Source organism: Arvicanthis niloticus, chromosome 5, assembly GCF_011762505.2.
Source record: "Arvicanthis niloticus isolate mArvNil1 chromosome 5, mArvNil1.pat.X, whole genome shotgun sequence".
NCBI classification, from domain to species: Eukaryota; Metazoa; Chordata; class Mammalia; order Rodentia; family Muridae; genus Arvicanthis; species Arvicanthis niloticus.
In genome coordinates this window covers 3853755-3873276 of record NC_047662.1, presented here as the reverse complement: position 1 = coordinate 3873276, position 19522 = coordinate 3853755, and the positions used below count along the sequence as shown (strand labels likewise).

General features: G+C 51.9%; 1 protein-coding gene across 11 annotated transcripts in view; it reads right to left on the bottom strand.

Moving 5' to 3' along the window:
- Kcnab2 (potassium voltage-gated channel subfamily A regulatory beta subunit 2) overlaps positions 1–19522 on the bottom strand; it is an 85439-nt gene that overhangs the window by 17025 nt on the left and 48892 nt on the right. For 9 of the 11 annotated variants that reach the window (XM_076933642.1, XM_034502475.2, XM_034502478.3 and 6 more), the window contains 2 exons: positions 5610–5653; positions 4783–4820 (listed from right to left, as the gene is read on the bottom strand). In XM_076933642.1, coding sequence (XP_076789757.1) covers positions 4783–4820; positions 5610–5653 — 82 coding nt within the window. Of the gene's footprint in view, positions 1–4782; positions 4821–5609; positions 5654–10451; positions 11230–19522 lie in introns of those variants that run through there. The other 2 variants (XM_034502473.2, XM_034502474.2) reach the window with 2 other exon arrangements.

Genomic DNA, 19522 nt, shown 5'->3' with positions numbered 1-19522 from the left:
TGACCAAACCTTCAGACTCCCTACTTCCTGAACTGTGTGAGGATAAAACTCCGAAGACGCACGGTTGGCAGCACCTTGCCGTCAGTCATGGGGCCCAGCGGTCAATCTTAGTAGGATGGCCACTTGCCATTTTTTAAGGATTTATCTGTGTATTTACCTCACTGAACCTCTCCCGGCTGCTGCAGGAGGGCTGCATACCAACCACAGAAGGCCCACAGCCGTTCCACAGCGGAGCTGAGAGCTACGTGGCCTTGGCTGGTGTGCTTTCAATATGAGACTTGGATAACAAATACCCTAGCCACCCAAACAATCTCACTGCTGACCAGACCTTACTCCTTGGGCTTCCCGAAGGGTGAGCTTTGTCCCATGGTAAGCAGCAGGGGCCTGTGGCAAAGGAAGCTGGGAGCACAGCTGTCATCGATGGCCCCCACCAAAGTATAGCAGAGTGTTGCAGTCGGCTGAGGGCCAAACCTACTCACTGCAGCTCAGGTACCAGTCCTCCCTCCGCAGACAGTCCACTGTGGCTGGATGACTCCAGCCCCTGCCTGGTTCTCTGATATTCAGTGGTTTCAGGAGATGACATTCTAGTGTGTGTGTGAGCATGCACGCGTGCTGAGGGACTCTGGGAGTGAGATACTGAGAAGAGCAACTAGGGAAGAGATCCATGCCCAGTGGTTGGTGTTCATGGGAAGGTGGACTTGGTGCTATGAGATCCAGGCTGCGCTGAAACCTGCTTTTCAAACACTTGCAGATAGTGTAGAGCCTGAAGCTGAGCCATAGGCCCTGGGGTCTGAGAGCCAGAAGGACCAGGTGATGAGGCCATGAGCCTCTGGAGATCCACCCACAGAGAGGCTTGCTGTCTCTTCTGCTGCAGCGGGGTCCAAGTGTGAGCATGTCAGATGCATGATTGTTCTCTGGGGGTCTGATGCAGCTGAGCCTCCTCCCCAGAGCCACCTGCTGAGGAACCTCTGCACACCGGGGCACTGTTCTGTGATACCAAGGCACGGGCAAGTGTGGCTTGCTCACTGATGCTCTATTGCCTTGCATGACCTTTCCCACCAGCCAGCCAGAGCCATGTCTGAAGGACACTGCACGCTGTATTCCACTGGATAGGTGTGATGGTTTGTATATGCTTGGCCCAGGGAGTGGCCCTATTAGGAGGTGTGGCCTTGTTGGGGTAGGTGTGGCCTTGTTGGGGTAGGTGTGGCCTTGTTGGGGTAGGTGTGGCCTTGTTAGAGTAGGTGTGGCCTTGCTGGAGTGGGTATGGCCTTGTTGGAGTGGGTGTGGCCTTGTTGAAATGGGTGTGGCCTTGTTGGGGTAGATGTGGCCTTGTTGGAGTGGGTGTGGCCTTGTTGGAGTGGGCGTGACCTTGTTGGAGTGGGTGTGTCACTGTGGGTGTGGACTTTAAGACCCTCATCCTAGCTGCCTGGAAGCCAGTATTCTGCTAGCAGCCTTCAGATGAAGATGTAGAACTCTCAGCTCCTCCTGCACCATGCCTGCCTGGATGCTGCCATGCTTCCTGCCTTGATGATAATGGACTAAACCTCTGAACCTGTAAGCCAGCCCCAATTAAATGTTGTCCTTTATAAGAGTTGCCTTGGTCATGGTGTCTGTTCACAGCAGTGAACTAAGACAATAGGGCACACATGGCTTCCCTGGAAGGCTTCTGAGAGGAGAGGGCACTGGCATTTTCGTCTTTGGGGGACTTTTTCAGGTAGACATATATTTTTGTCCTATCCCCTCTGCCTGACACGAAGGGGGCTGTAGCCCCTCTGCACGTTGCCCCAGCACACACAGCACCTCCTGGAAACCAGGTAAAACCTTCTCATTTCTTAACTTGTTCCCTTTATATTAAATATATACTTATGGGGCTGGCAATGTGGCTCGGCAGGGAGAGGACACTCGGGGTGGAGGCAGGAGGATAAATTCAGATTGTCTTTGGCTACATAGTAAGTTCAAGGACAGGGAGTTCACGAGACTCTCTAAAAAATGTCCTTACTAATATCTATATGAGGAACTTGTCTCTCTAAGCTCAAACCATCTGAGGGGCCTGGGGGTGGGGGTGGCTCAGTGGTTAATGGCACTTGTTGCTCTTACAGAGAACCCAGGGTCGGTTGCCAGCACTCACATGTCAGCTTACAAACACCTATAACTCCAGTTTAGGGGATCTGGCACCCTCTTCTGGTCTCCTCAGCTACTGTATGCATGTGGTGCACAGACATACATGCAGGCGAAGCACTCAACACACATAAATAGAATTGAAAAAAAATAACTTTTTTTTGAGACAGGGTCTCACTACACAGTCTGAATGTCCCTTAAACCCAGGTTTTTCTTGCTTGAACCTCCTAAGCGTTAGGACAGTGGCAGTCATTGCCATCTCATTCATTCATTCATTCATTCATTCATTCAGTTTTGCACAGGGTTTCTCTGTGTAGCCCTGGCTGTCCTGGAACTCGATCTATAGACCACGTTGGCCTTGAACTCAGAAATCCGCCTGCCTCCTCTGCCTCCCGAGTGCTGGGATTAAAGGCGTGTGCGCCACCACCGCCCAGAATTGTTGCCATCTTTAAACAGACAGTTCACTAGCACTGGCACACGCACACTCCTGTGCAGCCACCACCACCATCCTCCCCAGAACCTTCATGTTTGCATGTCTGCACAACAGCTCCACAGACACTCGTGGATGGCTGCTGTGACGTCCCAGCACGGGAGCCCTCAAACTGTCCCCAGATGGGACAGATGCTTAATGTCTCAAACATTGCAGGCCAGAGGATCCGTCAAGCATTCAGCTTTGTCCTTGCAGCAGAAGCAGCCAAACTGGTGTCAACCTGGGAGTGCGGCCGTGTGCCGATAAAACTTTACTCACACACACACACACACACACACACACACACACACACACACACACACACAAAACCGAGACCTCAGACACATCGAGACAGGAAGTAGATTAGAGGTTAGCAGGGAAGGGGACGGGTGCGTTACCACTGAAAGGTGTGAAGTTTCTGTTTGGAAATAGAAGTTACCTGGCAACATGAAGACACCTAACTAACTGGACTCTCAAGATGATTAAAGCAGTCATGTGTGTGTGCGCGCGTGTGCACATGTGTGTGTGTGCGTGCACGTAGTTTCAGGGCTACAGGTCAACCTTGGCTGTTATTCCTTCCACTACCATCCAACTGTCCATCATCTGAACCTCCCATTTGTCCTTCAGGTCCCACTTAGGCTGGCCAGTGAGCCCCAGAGACCCTCCGGGTCTATGTTTCCAGTGCTGGGATTTCAAGTACACACTGCCATTCCCTCCACCCCCCTTTCATTAGTTCTGGCGATTCAACTCGCTGGTAAATGCTTCTCTGGCTGAGCCCTCTCCAGTTCTAACATGGTAAATTTTACGTTTCAAACATTTAACCAAAAGTCCTCCAAGTGGGGGAAAAGCAGTCCACAATAGTCTGACCAAACAGGCAGAGAATAAACACTCTGCCCTCCTTACCTGATGCAGCCAGGGGTCCCTAACATTTGGCGTATTGCTTTTTTTTTTTTTTTTAAATACAATCTATGGGATGTAACACGGAAATTCTTCTTGTTCCTTCACTAGGTCGTTTTTGACTGCTGTATCCTTCCAGAATCTCGACTGTCATCTGTTAGCCTTCTGATCCTCATCGAGGTATGACCTCCAGCATCTTTATCCCTGTCACCCTGACCTCCACTGAGACATGGTGGGGACAGAGCCAGCGGGAACTGCCATCTGAGATTCATCCATCTACACTCTTTCGGGCCACGGACCTTTTCATGATGGAGTCACATGTCCACAAGGACGCCACGCCCTATAGTTAGTGCTGAGAACAGTGCAATGCCATCTCCTATGTCACAGCCACACGGAAGGGGGACCAGACTGAGTCAGACTTATCTGAGACAAACCACACGTGTCCCATGGCTCCAATTCCTACTCCAAGCTCTGGGGACCAGAGTTCACCTTAGAAGTTCCAGACTCACCCTGAGACAGCACCCTCCTACCCAGCAGCCTCAGCGCCCAGGACGAACAGTTCAATGACCATCTACTGCTATAAAAATAAAGAACAAAACCGCACACTGCACTTAAATCACGATGGAAGCCAAGTCTCCCCTGAAAACGAAGCAATCGCAGCTAACAAGGTCTCAAATAAACTCACTTATTAATTTTTAAACACAAACCTTTCTACAGCAAATCGGGTGAACGCGAGGGCTGAGTTGGTGCAGATGCCCGGAGCTCTCCTTTCTAGCCTCTCCCACTGTCTGGAAGCGAACATTCCCTCCTGACAGGCCCTGTGATGCCAGCAGCATGTGGATCTGCTGTTTCTTAGTGTCACCTTGTGTCCCCATAGCAGCTTAGCCCCAGAAGATAGCGGTTCCCAGTCAGGAACATAGTGGGCCCGCAGCCTATGCGGGTTCTCCAGCTTGCAGGAAGTCTGCATTCCCGTAACAGACACAAACGGATGGGCCACCCAAGTGGCATACTTCGTGCAGGTCAGATCTGCATCCGGCTTTATCACTTGGAAAACACGGGATCTTTGGCTGCTCAGGTGTAGGTGCTCAGGAGAATCCTGGGTTCCCAGGAGCCGAGGACGTGCTAGGGAGTGCCACCAGGTACACATGGTTTCTACCCTCTATTCCTTGGCTTTCTTAGCCACTGGGGCAGGGTGCCCCCAACAGAGAGAAAGAGGCTGCCACAGTGTCTTCCCTGAGCACACATAGTCCCTGGTGGGGACTTAACCATGTGCCTTGGGGCTGAGGGAGCTGTCTTACCTCATCCGTGATCTGGCCCCCGAAGGTCACCCATGTTCCTGAAAGGAGACACATAGGCTCAGGTGAGATAATCTGACAGTGGCCCAGAGCTGTCTCATGGGTGAGTATTCAGACTCTGAAGTGTAGAGGACAGCCACAGGCCACCCACGGCTATGTGTCGAGCATATCCTGGGTATGTGGGTGCTTTCCCTCTGGGGTGTCTCCAGATACAGGGAGCAGTAGCTTGTCTGTAGGCCTAGAAGGGCTGTGGCCTCCTAAATGTTCATATGGAGCCATGTGTGGGGCACTTGGAGGGCTGAGATAGGGGACTGTCTTGAACGTGGGGCCAGTGTGGAGCTGCCCCAGAGAGCAGAATGAGGCAAGGAGACTATGTCCCTAGTGACAGGCCCTTCTTGGAAAGGGCTAGAGGTGGCTGTTCAGGAGAGAGGGTTAAAGAGTGTTTTTACCTTGGAGGTGGAGGGCATCAAGACTCAGAGGACAAAGTTTACATCTGGAGATGTAACACGGCAAGACCCAGTGGTCTTTCCTGGAGATCGTCTCTCTGAAATCAGGCTTACAAGCCAGAAAGAAAGCTTCCTGGCCCGGGGATGGTTAGGGGCTGCCCTGACTTCTGTGTTGAGGTGAAGGGCTGGGTGCAAAGGCCTCGCAGGGTTCTCCTGGTCTCCCTGGCCTCCTGTGCTAAGGCTGTGGCTGTCCCTTCTTGCCCGCTGGCTGCCATGGTAACCTAATCTCTCAGAAGCATAGGTTCTCAGTGTAGCTCTTATTAAGGGTGGGGCTGGCCCTCCTGAAGCCCCATATCCTTGTTCATGAGGGGTTCCCATACTTACCAAGCCCCAGGCAGGAGACCCGAAGGCCAGATTTGCCCAGATTTCTGAAAAAGAAAGATTGGGTCAGACCTTGGCCCAGGCAGCAGGCCTCCAGCCAAGCTTTAGCACAGCATCAGACTGTTGCCTGCTCTCGCCCAGCCAAAACGTTTTCTGAAAGGCACAGAGAGCCATGTGAGGGAGGCCCCTTCTGGCCTGCCCTGGGGGGTGACATGCCAGTTGCTCCCCAGGCCCACCCTGGGCTCACACAGGAGAGCAGAGGGTTGCAGAGCTGTCTCCAGGACAGATGGCAGTAAGGACGGCTGTTTTGATGGACAGACTGTGAGGTGAGTTCTCCTCCCCAGAAGCCACACTCGTGACCTCCATTATTAAGAGAGAGTTCTGTTTGTCCTTCTCTCTGAACAGAGACATGAGGTTAGCCCTGTCTCATCCGGGCTACAAAGCTGACCTTTGACCTTTAACATTTCAAAGGCTAGTGGTTTGGGTAGCACCGCTAATCTCCAGCAGGGTGGCTGTCATCTAACACAGGCCGGCCCATGAAATAATCACGCATGGCCCACTGAGGTACAGACCTGGTAGGACACATCTTAGCACACAGACAGGCTTACCGTTAATATCCTTAGGAGACTGGAGAGCGTAACAGACTTCTATCAGAGACTGGCCCACCTGTCTGTCCCTGTACAGGCCAGCCTCCCTCCCCTCCCGCAATCCCAGTATTGACAGCAGATCAGGGGCTCTTAAGTATTCTGTCAGCTGCATTGCAGGTCTGATGATTCTCTAACACACAGCACACACTGAGATCATCCCAGGAAGTAGAGAACGGGGTCCCCTTTGGCCGCCAGCTCAAGCTCCCCACTATGGTTCTCCATGTGAGTTCCCTCCTGCCCTGTGTGTGAGAGACAATCTGACCAGATGATAAGGTTGAAAAGAGGCAGGGATGTCACAGCTATCCCTGGGCCCTTCCCCTTCCAGGGCTGGACCCAACTCCCCTGTGGGCGCTGGCTGCTTCCAGGGGCCAGCAGCTCCCAGGACCAGCCGGATACTTTCAGCAAGGATGCTGACTGCAGTGAGGATGGATGACAGAATTCACAGGCCCGGTGCCCAGGCACAGGACATCACAGGACATCGACACATATGTATTTTGTTTCCCAAAGAAGCAGATGCCCAAGACAGAGAGTATGTGACACATGAGAGTGAGAAGCCTTCTGTTTGTACAAACCAATAATGAACACATCATGCAGGCACTGATAAACTAGGCATGGTGGCACATATCTGTGGTCTTAGCATTTTTTTTTGAGACAGAGTCTTTCTATTATGTATCTCTGGCTGTCTTGGAACTCACTGTGTAGGCCAATCCAGCCTTAAATTCACAGAGATCCACCTGCCTCTGACTCCCAAGTGCTGGGATTAAGGACATGTGCCTGTTCTGGTCCCAGTATTTGGAAATCTGAAGCAGGAGGATTGCTGAGAGTTTGAAACCATCCTGGGCTGCATAGCAAGACCCTGTCTCAAAAAACCAAAACGGCAAGACAAAAGAACCCCCAACCCCCCAAACAGAATAGGCATTAATATTTCTATATTAAAAAGAGAAGTTATGTTTCTGGGCGTCTCCCTTGCAAACCAGGGATTCAGTTCCTCCAACAGTGTTCACAAGCATCAGTCAACCCAGAGACGCAGATGTCTGGAGCTAGCCTGAAAGGCCGGCTTACATCACATATAGATTCTATAGGGGCCAGATCTTGAGCAATTCAGTAAACTTCCCTTGTGCTGGACAGAGAATAATTTGTAGTAGGATGTGACCAAGGGGCACAGTGGTCATGGCGACTGAAGACTGACGGCTGCCTTAGTTAGGTTTCTGTTGTTGGTGAGCATGGGTCTATTTTAGCTCACTTATCGCTGGCCACAGTCGACTGAGAGAAGCTGAGGCAGGACCCCGAGGGTGGAGATAGAAGCAGGAGTGCTGCTCAGCGCTCTCTCTCTCTCTCTCTCTCTCTCTCTCTCTCTCTCTCTCTCCTCTCTTTAATATTTATTTTATCTATATGAGTACACTGTATCTGTCTTCAGACACACCAGAAGAGGTCATCGGATCCCATTAAAGATGGTTGTGAGCCACCATGTGGTTGCTGGGATTTGAACTCATGACTTCCAGAAGAGCAGTCAGTGCCCTTAACTGCTGAGCCATCTCTCCAGCCCTCAGCTTCTTTTTTTAATACAACCCAGGACCACCTGTCCAGGGATGGCGCTGCCCACAGTGAGCTGGGCCCTCCTGTGTCAGTTATGAAAATGCACTTCAGGATGCCCACGGGCCAAACTGGTGGAGACGCTTTCTCAATCAGAGTTCCTTCTTCCTAGATGACCCTATCCTGTGTCACACTGACAAAACCAACCAAACAACCAAACCAACCCAACCCAGCCCAGCCTACACAGCAGCTGTTGGGTCACAGAACACGTAGAGAAGCAGATAAAGATCTATTTGTACCATTGTGGGGTTTATCAAACCCTGGACACCAGCCCCCGCCGCCCCCAGATAAACCTAGGCATTCAGGGGGTTGTCTGTATCCCCATTTCTGCCAAACATCTTCACGTGTGACTACAAAGTTTTCATCTGTAAACCCATTATCAGCATGCTGCTGGAGCCGGAATTCACACTGAAGTCCTTACACACTGGAAAACACTGTTCTGGGAGAAAGACCAGCTTTGGAAACAGGCAGCCGAGCCCACCTGTGCCCGAGGCTGAAGAGCAGGCACCTGTCGCCTGACAGTTTTGGGCAGCACATTAAGAAACCATTCTCTTACGTCTCACCAAGAAACGGATGAACTTCCCACAATGGCTTCTTTTCCTCGTCCTGGCTGGGGATCTGGGAGTATGTCTCTGGGTCCTCATCTACTGCTTTTAGGGATACTTAAAAATAAATAAATAAAAAACTGGGGCTTTGCTTCATGCTGCAGTTACCATGCTCAACTTGTTCCCCGCTAAATGATGGTATTGGTTCTGCCATCTGCTGCCAGGCTTCTGGAGAAGGAATAAGAGGGGACAGTTCACCTCGAGGCTGACAGCTGTATATGTAGGGCTGGTGAGCAGGGGTGGGGTGGGGTGGGGGGGGGCAGGAGCGTCACTGCACCAGGCTTGCATGGTGGCAGTTACTACGCCGTCATGCAAAAACATCAGAACACAAAAATAAGCCATGTGTTTCCTCCCGTTAATTAAAACTTGATGTGATTATAAAATAATTGGTCCAAGTCCCTAAGCCTTTCTCACTGGTGTTATGTCTCCTGAGTTCTGGGCTAATGAGGCCTCTCAGACATCGCCTTGACCAGGCAAGTGCAGACGCCTGGCCAGCAGATTCCTGCCAGGATGGCTGGCATGCTTCAGGAAGGGTCTCAGATGAAAGGCATATACACATATATACACATGTACATTCATGCATATGTACATACATATATACGTGCATATATATACATGTATATACATATATACATATGTACACACAAATGTACATACATATGCACCCACACATGCATACATACACAGATATTTCTACTTAGTCCTAGCTTTTAATGGCCACTGAAACAGAGATTCTAGGACAGAGAATTCCATTCTGATTGCCCCATCAAGCTTAGAGGATGGAAAACGAGTTCTTTACCCAAGAGGTTTGCTGAAGACCACCTAACCGACATCCTGGGGACCTGGGAGGCCAGGGGATGAGCATATGCAGGACCCTAGCCTTGGGCCAGCATGTACCATGATGGGACCTCTGGGTTGTGACTCCTTTACATCTGGCCTACCCCCTGAGTGCTGGCACTGGGGCGGTTTAAACTGCCTGTCGTAGCACCAGCCACAGACTCAGCCGAACCTCCTGTACTCTGCAAGGATCACCTGTGTTTGTACCGCGTGAGGTCACCAGGAAGCCGCTGACTCCTGCTCTGAGGAAGAAGACTTCCCCAGTGGGCTGCCTGGGGCCCAGAGGGCTTCCTTGACCTGTTCAGCCTGCACAAACCCAGGGAAGATCCCTTTCCCTGGAGACCCTGTGTAGAAAGACCCCCATCCCCTTTCTTCAGAGCTCAGACCCTTTGGCTCCCAGTCTTACATGGGAGGGAGAAGATCAGCCCCCTGGCCTTCCTATGAGGCCGGGCCCTTCCTTCCCACTGTGGGAGCTCCACAGCCAGCTCCAGGCGGACCACAGAGGTGGGAAGAAGAAAAAGGCCGTGGACACCTCGATGCTCCCCACATCCTACTGACCTAACACAGGACGAGGAGGGAAGAGGCAGCCCCCAAAGCATGGAGAGAAATAAGCTGAGAGTCTGGGCTGCCCACAGCGCAATCCACCTAGAACCCTCTCATACCAGAATCCCTGATGGAGGAGGTTGGTCTGGCCCCCAGAAAGGTTTGCTCATTTCCCTGGTGGTGCTCCTCCATCACACTAACACTAGTACGGCAGTGTGGCAGCCGGTCAGTGCTGTAAAGCACTCAGCTACCTACTCCTTTCAGGGCATTTTCTGGGACCTGTGATCTTAGGGGAGGAGGTGGCAGGGGCTTGTGGCTGATGCTCTTCAGGAAGAACAGGCAGTGAACTTTGATGAGATTTACTACTGTGGTGGAGCTCCAGAAAGGAAACAGGAGAAGGAGGAGGAGAAGGGGGAAGAAGGGGAAGAGGAAGAAGAGGCCTTCACCTGAGGCCAAGGAGAAAAGATTTGGGGTTGATCAAGTCTCAACTTACTTTTTAGCAAGTCTACCAGGTACTAAGAGGCCCTCAGCACAAACTGCCCCGGCTGCCAAGCCGAGGTCTGCAGGAAGGTGAGAAACCCAGTCAGTCCCCACCCCACAGAACTGACTGCTCTGCCTACCTATATCTCATCCCTGGCTGCTTCAAGCTGGTGTCCTTGCTGTTTGAGGCACTCTGCCCCGACAGCTGTCCCAGGCTCCGGGCCACCATAGCCACAGCACGGAAGCGTCCACGGGTGCCCGGGCTGGGGCTGCTGGCTGCCGAGCGACCCAGCCGATCTTCGGGGCCACGGCTCTTGAGGCTGTGCTCTGAACACACGAAAGATACCTGCATGTTGAGTGCGGGCTCAGCCGCTGCTGGATTCCGATGTCACCAGCCTCTTAGGAGCCCTCCTCTCTGCTTCCGATGAGACTTTACCCCAGAAGGTGAGGAAGTGGCGGGGCGTTCTCTCAGAGCAAGGATTTCTGAGGGCAGCAGAGGACCTGCCTGTGCAGCCGAGCGGAGGGCATCAAATTTCTAGATGATGCTAGACAAGACCTTATCCGAGAGGAGTCGAAGGTTGAGGGGGGTGTTGGAGGTCCGGCAGGGAGGAGCCATGTGTACTCCCTTCTCCCATCTCCCCCATCTCCACTTGAGTTTCCCTGCGCCTCCTGCTCTGGCCCTGGCTGTTCCACGTCCCCAGTAGTCTCCAGAGTTCTCTGCTGGGCTGGGCACAGTTGCTTCCCTCTACCAGGAGTGAAGTCGCTTCTTCATGACCTCGATGTGGGATGTACTCCTTGGGGTGGCAACCTGGGGTTAAGCAGGGTTACTGTGGCTACGCTCTCCTGGGGTGGCAGCTCAGGGGTCTCAGGCAGCAGCTGCTTCTCTCGGTGCCTCCTGGATCTGCACACGGGGTGTCAGAGGCTCCTGCTGAGCCAGTGAGTGGCCAGTGAGAGGCGCAGGCAGGCGGTGCTGGAGAGTGGAGTCATTATTCATGACGCAGGATGCACAGCCGCCCCTTCCCTGCTGGTCCCTGGGGCCTGGCGCTGGCTGATCCAGGCTGACCTGCAGCCCCAAGCCTAAGCAGGCACTACTGGCTGGAGGGTGTGGGTCCGGGGCTCCCTGGAGCCAGTACTCATCTCTACCTGCTCAGGGACAAGCCACCAGGAAAGAAGGGGGGAAAGTGTCCACTCTGACAGGCTGATCAAGTAAAGAAGCCAGGTCAAAGGACAAAGGACCTGTGAAGCACACGAGTAAGGCTTAGCATCCCACAGCAGGTACCCATGAGTGCTTCTGGAATGAATGAATGAATGAATGAGTGAGTGAATGAATGGCCTAGGCCCCTCCCCCCTGCACCCACCCTCAGCATAAGAAAGATCTCTCACTGAACCTGGAGGTCACTGATTGGGTCAGGCTGGCCAGCTAGTACATCTCAGGGATCCACCTGTCTCTGACCTCCTTCCCCAAGCACTGGTGTGCACACCAGCGAACCTAGTGTAGTATGTAGCTTCTGGGGATTTGAACTCAGGTCCCCTAACTTTCGTAGCAGTAACACTACCGACTGAGCCATCTCCCAGCCCGCGCTCTGCCTCTGGGCACAGACCTCAAGAATGACATCTCGAGCTCACTGGGCAGAGCCTCTGACTTCACTATCCTCAGGAATAAAGATCTGAAGACGTGTTCTAGGTCAGGCCTTCTAGGCAAAACACCCCGAGCCTGATCCTGGTTTAACTGCTCAGGATCAAACCAACAAGCAAAGCAAGCAAGCAAACAAATGAGAGTCAGCCACAGGCCCAATGGTGTGGCTCCCCTCCCCGTAACACTCTCTCCACAGGCCAGCAAAACCTCCAGTCCCCATGAGCTCAGGCCTAATGCAAAGGGAGGGCCCAGTGGGCACAGAGGGTGGGAGGGTAGAGTTGGTGTCCTTACCAAAGATGTTCTGGAAGGTCACCCAGGCGCCACTTAGAGAAGCCACTACAGGCATAGCTGTTTCCCACTGCCAGCAGCTCACTTAGGCTGCAGGGTTTGCTGGCCTGAGGCTCTGGGCTCCAGATAGGCTGGGTCCCTTCCCAAGCAAATTGGGTGGAAGGGGATGGGGGTTGGGAGAAGGGCAGATAGGTTTCTTCTGAAGTCTGGATCCCCGGACTCACAGAGAACAGCCCTGGCCCTTCATGGAGCACACGGCTGCTGAAGAGGCTTCAGAAGGTAAAGCCTGCTCTCCCCCTCCCGTCCCCACCCCAACCCCCATCTCTTTCTCTGGATTTAACAGGGACAGATCTTGGTATTGCAGCCTCCTTTGAATATGCAAAGCCTAAGCCCAAATGGAAAAATGAAACTTAACTCTGGCCAATAACTCATGGAATCTTTAAACACACTCCCTTCTTTGTGTACCTTGTTCCTTACAGCTTTGAGCTCTGCTGGGTGCTCCCCTTCTTTGTGTACCTTGTTCCTTACAGCTTTGAGCTCTGCTGGGTGCTTGCACAGAGCAGCCTGCACAACACTCAGCAAACAGCATCCAGTCAGGACCTGAGAAGAGTCTGTTACAAATGAGGAGTCCTGAGACCTCCTGGACCTGCAGTGGGCCCTGGAGACTATGGTTTTTTTAACAACTTATTTTTATTTTTAATTATGTGTACTTGTGTGTCTGTATGTGGGTATGTGTGTGTGTGTGTGTGTGTGTGTGTGTGTAGGTGTCGTGAGAGGCCAGAGAGAACATGGGGTAGCCAGAGTTGAAGTTCCAGGTGGTTGTGAACCACCTGATGTGGGCACTGAAAATCAAATTTGGGTCCACTGCGGGAGCAGTGTGCACTTCTAACCACTGACCACCTCTCCAGTCACGGCTGTGGGTAAGCAGGAGCTTTGAGCCACACATCTGGTCTAGCAGGAGTCCAGCGCCATTCTTTATGCAATTCTCTGTGCTGGCAAACCATGGCGTCTCACAAGAGCTGCGCCTCAGTGCTCCCCCAGAGTCACGCTTAACCACACGATATCCCATAAACAGCCGGGGGGTGGGGGGAGGAAGCCAGAAGAGTCAGTCATGGCAGAAGCAGGGCACCCATCCCAAGTACGTTCACAGAGGACGCAAGTCATACGAGTCTGCCAAGACGTGAACGTAAGTGCCCACGGTAACGTTTTTCACCATAGTCAAAGAATGGGAACAACTCCAATGCCCACGACCCACCGAACGCTGAACTACATGTTCATCACATGACGGGATATCGTTCGGCCATCAAAAGAAATTCGGATACATGCTACATGGAGGAACGAACCCCCATGCTGCTAAGCAAAGAAGCAGATTGTAAAAGGCCACACCCCTCTCATTCCTTTCAACCAGAGGCTAAAAACGGGAAAACCCACAAGGTGGACTGACGGTTGCCGGGTGGGAGGGGAGTAAGACAGAACAAGGAACACAGCAATGAGTTGTTGGCGGAAACACACCAGATCCTCACTTTATATTCTCATTATTATTATTGTTTGTGGGCATGTGAGTGTATGTGTGGAGATCAGAGGACAACTTCCACGGCATTTATTCTTTCTGTCCATCTTTACATGGGTTTGGGGAATTGAACTCATGTCACCAGGCTAGTGCGGCAGGTCCCTTGACCTTCTGAGCCATCTCTCCAGTCGGCTCATGGTAAATTTCTGCACAAGTCTACAAGTACACAAAAACCATTGAACTGCACACTCTAGTACTTAAATAACTCCTGGGGATAGGGATCAAACCCAAGGCTATTGGAAGTGGAAGGTTCTGGAAGACAAAAAGTCCTTGAGGTAGGAATAGACTCCAGTTTCTCTCCCACTAGTAGCCAGGCCTGGAGTTATGGTGACTTTATTACCTCACAGAACGCTCAGGGACAACTCTGAGGCTGCGACTCTAGTTCTGCTTTCAAATGGTGAGGCCATTTTCAAGTGGCTTGCTTGAGGTCACACAGAGTTTGTCTTTTTATGTTAATATTTAAGTTCAGGCTTAACTGAGTCCCAAGGTGGTCGCCAACATAGAAGGATGCCCAGTGGCATCCTACAACTTCAACGTGTTGATGAAACACCATGGCCAAAGAGCAAGCTGGGGAGGAAAGGGTTTATTCAGCTTACACGTCCACATTGCTGTTCATCACCAAAGGCAGTCAGGGCAGGAATTTAACAGGGCAGGAACCTGGAGGCAGGAGCTGATGCAGAGGTCATGGAGGGTGCTGCTTACTGACTTGCTCCTCATGGCTTGCTCAGCCTGCTTTCTTATAGAACCCAGGACCACTAGCCCAGAGGTGGCCCCACCAACAATGGGTTGGGCCCCCCCACATCAATCACTATTTAAGAAAATGCCCTACAGGCTTGCCTACAGCTTGATCTTATGACACTCCCCCACACCCCCAAAGGGTTTTTCTCTGTGTAGCCATGGCAGCCCTGAAACAGCTGCAGACCAGGCTAGCCCTGAACTCAAGAGATCTGCCTTTGCCTCCCAAGTGCTGGGATTTAAGGGGTGCACCACCACGGCCAGTTAGCTGGAGGCATTTTTTTATTTGTGGTTGTGAAACCAAAACAGACATTGTTGTTGAGTCACATTGTTACACATTGTTATTAAGTCTCCATATCTTACAAGAATAGCTTTCTGTTTTCTTAAGTCGAAGGAATCCTGCACCCCACATTTTTCAACCTATGCTGAACTTGTAACCCAGTAATGTATACCCACTCCCTTACCTTGCTAAACTCCAGAACACCTGTAATGGCTCCCCTTCCACATGACATATTCTTGCACTTACCGACCCTACAGATAACCCCGAGCCCCAAGTCCACCACTCCTCTGTTCAGGTGACAACAATCATCTTGACAGCTTATTTCATCAACCCTAACCTTTCTCCAAAAACAAAGGACCTCAAAAGCAGGTGAGAGGCTGCTCTCCGAAACCTTGACTTAGGGGACACTGTCATCTGGCCAGTCCCTTGTGCAATTTTAAGCACAGCTTTGTCTAATCAGACAACGGTGGAAATGTTTTTTTCTCAGGTCTAACAAGGTTCCCTCCTCTCAGATGACTTCAGCTCGTGTTGACAGTCTGCTAGGATCTTCAGTGAACGCCAGCACAGCCACCTCATTTGAGGGCAGTGACATCGAAGCCACCAGACACATCAGGGTCCTGGGGGTGAGACAACCCTCACCCTTCCCGGGGGAGAATTGTCTTCCAGTCTCCTACCTCCTTGGAGAGTGGGCTTGCTCCCCCCCCCCCCAGGACGTCAGCCCCACGGTGGTCTAGACCCAGGTGCAGCCTGAACACTATTTTTGGAGCCTCAGGCAGAGAGACATAACATCCCATCTTTGCTAGCTTCCTGGGGCTCACACAGCAGAGACTCACCAACAAGCTAACCATCAACAGGGACTGACTACTCTCACAGTCTGGAGGCCTGCGAGAGGCCTGCGGCTGGCAGGCAGGAGCCGGCAGGGCTGTGTGCCCTCCAAAGGCGTTAGTCAATAGCGTGCCTCAGCTTCTGGGCTGAGTGTGCCTCCCTGGGTCTCCCTGCCATTCCTTGGATTACATGCATATTACTGTTTTTTGCATCGATCACAGGGCCTTCTAGTGTCCTGTATCCCTTCACCTGAGCACACTGATGAAAGACCCTATAAGGTGACCCAAATAAGGTAATTTTCTGAGGTTCAGCTCCTATATTCAATTCGGCTGCCAGACATGATTAGGCAAACCGTGCCCATCATCACTGTCCACAGCGCTGGGAGCTGGTTCCTCAGAGTTGGGAAGGCATGGTCTAGTCCCTCCCCATCCCGTCCGTCCCAAGCTCTCCCCAGTCATCCAGCCCTTCTCTCATCCCCTGCGATGTGTCTGAAAGGCCCTCCACCATGTCTTCCGATGGGATCTCCCTCAGACTGTTCAGGACTCAGCTTTCACATCACCTTCTCAGGTCAGCTTGGCTGCCACGGCCTCCCCCGCACCCCCGTGCACTTTCCGGTTTCAGGATGGCTGGTGTTACTGAAAAGGATCTTGGGATGTCATTTCATTTCTCCTTCCCCTCTCACCCGAGATGTGTGGGCTCGAGGTTGCGGCCCCTGCTCCTCCTGTTCCTACAGCATCTCCAGGGTCCAGCCAAGGATCTAGTGGCAACATCCTCTCAGTAAGTGTTCACTGAGTACACGCCAGGTTCCCATGAGCAGTTAACGAGAAACAAACAAGGCTTAGGGTCTCTCTCCCTGAGCGTTTTCTATACCATCACAAGCCCAGCCTTGGCCACTGGACTGACCAAAGGTCATTCACTCATAGCTGACTCAGAATACACAAACTTCAAGACCGTGCTGTCTCAGGCTCCACCGGAAGTGCTTTGTCTCTTTAAACCACAACAACAGTCCGAATAAACCAAACACATTTTTCACAAGAGAGGAGGACACAAGAGAAGTCCTGACCTCCACTCACAGAGAGCAGCCAAACCCTGGGGCTAAAACAGAAGACTTGAACCTCAGATAGGCATGTAACTTTTAATTATAAGTATATGCCAACTATTGCAGGGGACATACTGCTATGAAAATACATACTTGCTGTCTACCTGAGATGCTAACTGGATGGGCAGCCTGTATTTTTGTTTGCAACACTGGCTGTCCTACAAGGACTGGAGGAGACAGTCCCCTTTGACCAACTGGCTCTGGAGCTTACAGACAGGAAAGGCGCACAAATGCAATCTCCAAGTGTTTGTAAACAGGGCTGCCGATTGTCCTGCCATCGCTGTGTCTAGGAGCTGTCCTGGGTGCTGAATCCGGGGGGGTGAGTGCAGAAAGGTTCTTCTGGGAGTCTAAGAAAACTTATCCTATTTTCAGGCCATTGAGACAGACTGACCCTTTACTCCACAGCCTTTGTTGCCATAGTTACAGTTGGATGCAGCCAATTCTGAGGAGACCTGCTGAAAACCACGTATCATAGATACAGCTCAATTTTGGTAAGTGAAGGACACATTTCTTTGTTCAGAGAATATGACATGGATTTTTCTTCCCAGAGTGGGTTTGTATTAGAGAGGGTGAGTTGAAGTATTTTCCTTTACATTTTTAAAGATTCATTTATTTTATGTGTTTGCATGTTTTGCCTGTAGAGGTCAGAAGGGGGCACTGAATTCCTAGGAACTGGAGTTACGGATGGTAATGAGCCACTATGTGGGTGCCGGGAACCAAATTCCAGTCCTTTGCAAGAGCAGCCAGTGTCTGTAACTTCTGAACCACCTCTCCAGTCTCATTTTTAAGAATATTTACTTTATTTGTAATTGTATGTGTGCAGTACTTATAGAGGCCAGCAGGTGGCAGATGTTCTAGCAGAGTTACAGGTAGTTGTGAACTGCCCTACTTTGGTGTTGGAAGCTGAACTCAGGTATTTGGTAAGAACAGCAGTGCCTTTATCTGCTGAACCGTCTCTCCACCCCCAATGAAGTGTTCTCACTAATTTGTGCTCAGCCAACCTCTAGTGGCTAATTTGTCCCAGTGAAGTTGCCAGAGACAAATGATACAGCCTTTATCTGCTCAGCAAGGTTTCCCGCCCGGAGACACTCAGACAAAACTCCAAGCCCAGCAATGCTTACTTCCAGACAGCTAGCACTGCAGCAGGCGTTCACTCTCCGAGGCACCTCTCTGAAGACTTCCAAACTGAAAATATTCACGGCGAGTCACAACAAAGCTGTGGCCAGTGCTTCCAGAGCCGTGCCCCTCTCCTGCAGCACGGTGCTCCTCAGATGTCCTGAGGACTCCTTGCCCACCCCTGTCTCCAGCCCAGCCCTTACCGATACTTCATCCCTGTGCGCTGGGCGGTGCAGCCGTCCAGGGAAAGACCGTGCATTTGGAGGAAGCTCTCCATGTTCCTGGCCTGGGCGGCTGCCCGCACCTCCCTCAGCCGCTGAAGCTCCAGGGTGTCTGTCTGGCGGACTGGATGCAGGGTCCAGTCTGAGTGGCATCTGCTGCTTACGCTCCGCAGACTCTCGCTGTATGTCATGGACAGCATGATGCTGCCGGGAGTTGCCACTGTCCAGATGAGAAATGCTGAGCGTGGTAGTTTAACGAACTTGTCAGTACCGCTGGGGCCCTAGGCTGGCCGGCTGGCTGCAGGGCAGGGGCAGATGCAGAAGTAACAATTTTTCAAAGAAAATTGACATCAGGGAGTGCCCAAGTCCTGGGTGAAACACCCTTGGCCTGAGACTCCTGTCCTTAAAATCATGCTTGCTGGGAGACAAGCTTGCCTACCTCTGCCCAGCAAGTATAAGAGAGGCGGGCCAAGCTGGACTGCAGGCAAGAGGGAGCACTGGCTCCCAAGCAGCATAGTAACTGGGAGCACGGGGAACATGCAGAAGGACGTTGGGGCTGCCCAGTGGTGGCTGAGATGCCGCTTCATAGTGCTTTTGTGAGGGTGTTAAGCGGAACCTAGGTAAAAGGCCGTCCCAGGAAAGAAGCACAAGGCACACCTGTCGCAGAAGCAAGCTCTAAGTGGGCATCTGCCACAGCATTGCCTTACCCTACATGCCAGGGGCTTAGCCTGGGAGGCCATGTTTATTCTCAAGCCTGGGAAAAGGGAACCATGAAGCCTCTTGTGCACAGCCTGCATCTGGAAATCCTGCCGCACCAGCAGAGGTCTCCGGGCTCCGTGCTTCATGACAGCATGTCACACGGTCTGTGGAGCTTTTGCAGTAGGGCATGAGAGGTGGTGGGCTTATTGGGAGTGTGAGATTTGTCAGCTTATGTATCCAGAGCCATTCCTAGGTCAGTCTAGCTCATGGATTCAATCTTGGAGGCCAAGATCAACAGTGTCCGTGAAAGGGAACGGGGACACAAGCAGTAGCCCTGACTGGTCACTGGCACAGCTGAAAAAAAAAAAAAAAAAAAAACAAAACATATCCAGGGAGAAAGAATTTGCATGCAATCCTCCTGCTGGCAGCATTTCAGGGGCACAAGCAGGAACCAGTGAGCACTGTGGCCGCCAGAGGGAGAGGAAGCCACACCCTGCTTGTCTAAGATAGTTAGTGGTGGGTACAGGTGAGGCTGGGGTCTGCAATCCAGGCCCCCGTACTTGTCACTGGGCCTGAGTACCATGTATGTTCAGGTGATGCACGGTGACACCTAAAGTGTCACTGGACGGTGCAGCTGGAAGTTCCTACTTCAGCTGGGTCAGCTGTAATGGTGAGACTCTGAGACTTTCTGTTTTCTGGAAGGGAACCAGCCTAGTGCGACTCTCTGCCTAGGAGAAAGCAG